The sequence below is a fragment of the Papilio polytes genome, unplaced genomic scaffold (assembly GCF_000836215.1).
Source record: "Papilio polytes unplaced genomic scaffold, Ppol_1.0 DF821733.1, whole genome shotgun sequence".
In the NCBI taxonomy this organism is placed as follows: domain Eukaryota; kingdom Metazoa; phylum Arthropoda; class Insecta; order Lepidoptera; family Papilionidae; genus Papilio; species Papilio polytes.
Window position 1 is genome coordinate 719,986 of NW_013527471.1, and position 3,873 is coordinate 723,858.

At 32.4% G+C, this 3,873-nt stretch overlaps 1 protein-coding gene across 1 annotated transcript in view; it reads right to left on the minus strand.

The window, feature by feature from the left end:
- The window catches only part of LOC106108235 (serine/threonine-protein phosphatase 2A regulatory subunit B'' subunit gamma-like), a 5,654-nt gene extending 2,614 nt beyond the window's left edge, over positions 1 to 3,040 (minus strand). Inside the window, exons 1-4 of the mRNA XM_013289335.1 lie at positions 2,828 to 3,040; positions 2,208 to 2,559; positions 1,240 to 1,411; positions 191 to 379 (exon numbers count right to left, since the gene is read on the minus strand). Coding sequence (XP_013144789.1) covers positions 191 to 379; positions 1,240 to 1,411; positions 2,208 to 2,559; positions 2,828 to 2,969 — 855 coding nt within the window. The 5' untranslated portion in view covers positions 2,970 to 3,040. The remainder of the gene's footprint in view (positions 1 to 190; positions 380 to 1,239; positions 1,412 to 2,207; positions 2,560 to 2,827) is intronic.
- Between the last annotated feature and the right edge of the window lie 833 nt (positions 3,041 to 3,873).

Sequence of the window (3,873 nt, forward strand, 5' to 3'; positions counted from 1 at the left end):
GCCTGTCTTCTGCGTGGTCGTGGTATTACATCGGGCGTGCCGGCCCTGCAGTGCTAAGATGTTAAAGTGGGCACAACCACTGTTAAATTATACAATTAAGATCATATAAGTACTTAATTTAATGGCATTTTCATCATTAAAAAATAATCTGAAAATTAAAATTCCCACTATTATTTCTATCCATACATACCTCCAACAGATCATCCAGAAACGAGCAACTCAACACATCTCTGATCCTAACTCTGCCCACTCTCAACGGATCTAGGAAGAACAAGAACTTCCTAGCTGCGGTGCACACGTAGAACGAACTGAATGAAGAATCTAGACCATCTAGTGCTGCTAGAGACGGCACTAACTCTGCTATGTAACTCTCTAAGTCCTGAAAATATTTTATTTTGGATTAAATTTTACCCAAGACTGTGTGGACATAAACAACAAAAGTAGTATATATGTTCTTCCAGACATCCTCTACTCTACATCTATGTCAGATTTCATCAAAATCCATTCAACAGTTTAGGATACATACACTAACAAACATCCATCCATCCATCCATCTTTTATCTATACTATTATAATAAAACGTAAACATACACTTCTTTGTTGCTTAAGATGTCAGCAATTACAGCATATTTTTGAATAATTGTTTTTTTTAATAAAAAGCCCTACACTTACGTCACGCTTTAGGCTATATATTTTCACGTCATTAAACTTAGGGGTAAATACTTCGGATAAAAACCCTAAGGTGGTAAAGAGACCATAAGTTGCTGCCAACATCAAAGAAGCAAGACTGCCAAGGTTTGTCATGTCATGTCATTTTGACATTTGCAATTGATAATTTGACAAATGTAAACAATAAAATAAAATTCTCATAATTTCATGCGGATGAAGCCGCACGGGAACAGCTAGTAATATCAGTAAAAATGAAGTAAGATAGGTGGCTCTGTAGTGATCTATATTTCGTAAAGTAAATGTGCAATTTCTATTTTATGCTTTTTTAATAGGTGATAAACTAGCAAGCTGCCACAGGAATTTGTTAGCTCATAGAAATCAAAGCAATACTAAACAGAAGTGCGATGGTTTGCTCAAAAGAGGTCACACAAACACTTTAAACACTTTAAGAACGAACAAAAAATTGAAATTTAACTTCTTACAACTTCAATAATAATTAGTCAGTGCTCAAAATGGATTATATTAAATGGATAATGGATGGATATTAAGCTATTTGTTCACCATACATACATGTTCAGTCAGATATCCCTGTCCTGTAACATCATACAAGGATAAACCAATCCTAGTCTGCTGCAGCCAGACTCGCCTCATCACATAATTGAATAATGACACACCACGGACTTTGCCAAAACCACCCTCGGCTGCTTGTAATCGGCCAAACACTTCAGCTGTAAAGTATGGTCTGAAAAACAGTATACAAAGCCTCTATAATAAGTTACAATTAGCCATAGTAATATTAACAAAATACATCAAAATGTGTAGAAATAAATGCATGTAACTTCAATCAGCAATAATAATTATTATATTATACTTTGTCTAGGATCTGATATATAAAATAATCTCCATATTGCTGAATAATTTGGAACTAATAACTTAAAGCCTTACAAATAAATGTAGTATAAAGTTAAACTTAGGAATAAACTGAGTATAAGCAAATATTAGTACAAATTCTTCTTCATCACCAGCTCACTATATGTCCCCACCGAGGGGCTCGGAGCCTACCTTAAATTAGGGTGATTAGGCCATAGTCAACCACGCTGGCCCACTGCAGGTTGGTTAACTTCACACATATCATTGAATTTCTTCGCCGATATGTGCAGGCATCACGATGTTTTCCTTAACCGTAAGAACGTTGGGTAAATTATGTACATATGAAATTTCGAAAACTCGATAATCACATTAATACATAGCGGGATGATTCTTTTAAATCTATGCTATTATAATAAAGCGTAAACACATACTTCTTTGTTGCCCTACACTTATATCACACTATATATTTTCAGACCCTTAAACTTAGGGGTAAACATTTTGCATAAAATCCTAATGTGGGAAAGAGACCATAACTTGCTGCCAACATCAAGGAAAAGAAGGTTTGCATTATGTCATGTGGTTGACATTTGTAATTTAGCAAATGTATACAATAAAATAAAATTTTCATAATTTCATGCGGATGAAGCCGCACGGGAAAAGCTAGTTACCTATATTTAGGGCCAGCTTCATCCCTAATTTTTCTAAACTGCAAGTAGTCTATTGTAAGTTCATCATTACTTGAAGGACTATAGTTTCCATTTGATTTCTCCAAAAGACTCCATAAATGTTTCAATTCACTATTATCTAGTAATTCTTTGCTTTTCTTCTGCAAGAACTGAGCTCGAGTTTCTTCTCTCAACTTCTGTGCTAACACTTCATCTGATCTTGGAAGTTTGAAATAAAACTTTGGTATTTTCTTATATGTTTCTTGGTTTCCCTCTAATTTAGGTTTGTAGAGTTGCTTGAATGTTTCTATTTCTACTCTCTCACTCTCTTCTTTAGTTGTTACGGAACTAGTGTCTAAAACATAGAGAAATATTACTCAAAAGTCCTCAATGGCTTGAAACGAAATTCAATATAAATTGTAAAAATTTTAGCTCCATGTGTTAAATTTAGCCCGCGAATTTTGCAAAATGAACATAAAACTTATTAAGCAGATTATGCTCTCTGTCAATTTTCATCGAAATCATACATGGAAACAAGCATCCATCCATCCAAACTTTTGCATCCGTAATTACTGTAAAGGATAACTAAGGATGATAGATGATGAGCATTACATACTACATACCTTCTAACTTCTTGATGTAATTTTTAACTCGATTTTTTAGTCTGTTAGTAAGTTCATTTTGTACCGGAGTTGTTTCGATATTTTCACATATGTTGTTGTTAACTTTATCTGCGGTTTTGTCATCGGTAGTGTTTTCAGACATGATTTTATTTATTTTTACGTATTACTTCCCTTTGAAAGGAATAAGATCACAATGTTTATTTTTTGTTTATATCTTAATGTCATTGTTAGTCAAAAGATTTTGACAGTTGACGTTCCTTTAATTCGTACGACGCAGATTTTCTAAGCATTTCGATTAACTTTCATAATAAAAAATTATTAATAAAATTAACTTTAACACATAGTTATTGTTTAAAAATAATTATTCGCAAATAGATTTGAAAAAAGATATTAAACAAAAGTTAATTTACTATTCAACAATAGATGTCGCTAGTAATAATCATTTTAAACTTAAGCGCGTTTAAATCTTTTGCTATAGAAAAACGTATTCACGTAGATTGGAACTTTTATTTTCTTTTTATTTTGTTTCATTAAAGGGACACTATTTTTTTTAATTAGTCTTTGAATACAAAAGTATTTTTTTAAATGTTATCGATGTACATATCTTTGTTAATATTTTGATAAACATTAAACCGCTAATGTAATTCGTAATTTAATATTCCATACATTGATTTACATTGTTAATTAACATGCAACATGCAATATACATGTCAGAGTAAGGTATGCGTTGATGTCACCTTGCAATAAAGTTTGAAAACAATAAGAGAGACAAAGAACTCTGTCGTAATGACTTACAGAAGTATTGTATTGTTCGCTCTGATATTGCTCCAAGGAATTTAGAACATTTCTTAGTTAACGTATAATTAATATAACATTTTAAAACGCAAGACTAATGCTAGTTAAAATTTCACTGTAATCATACTAATATTATAAATGCGAAAGTTTAGATGGATGGATGTTAGAGTTTGTAGCCTAAACGGCTGAACCGATTTCGTTGAAATTTGGTAAGGATGTAGAGGATAGTCTGGAAGAATACATAGGCTACT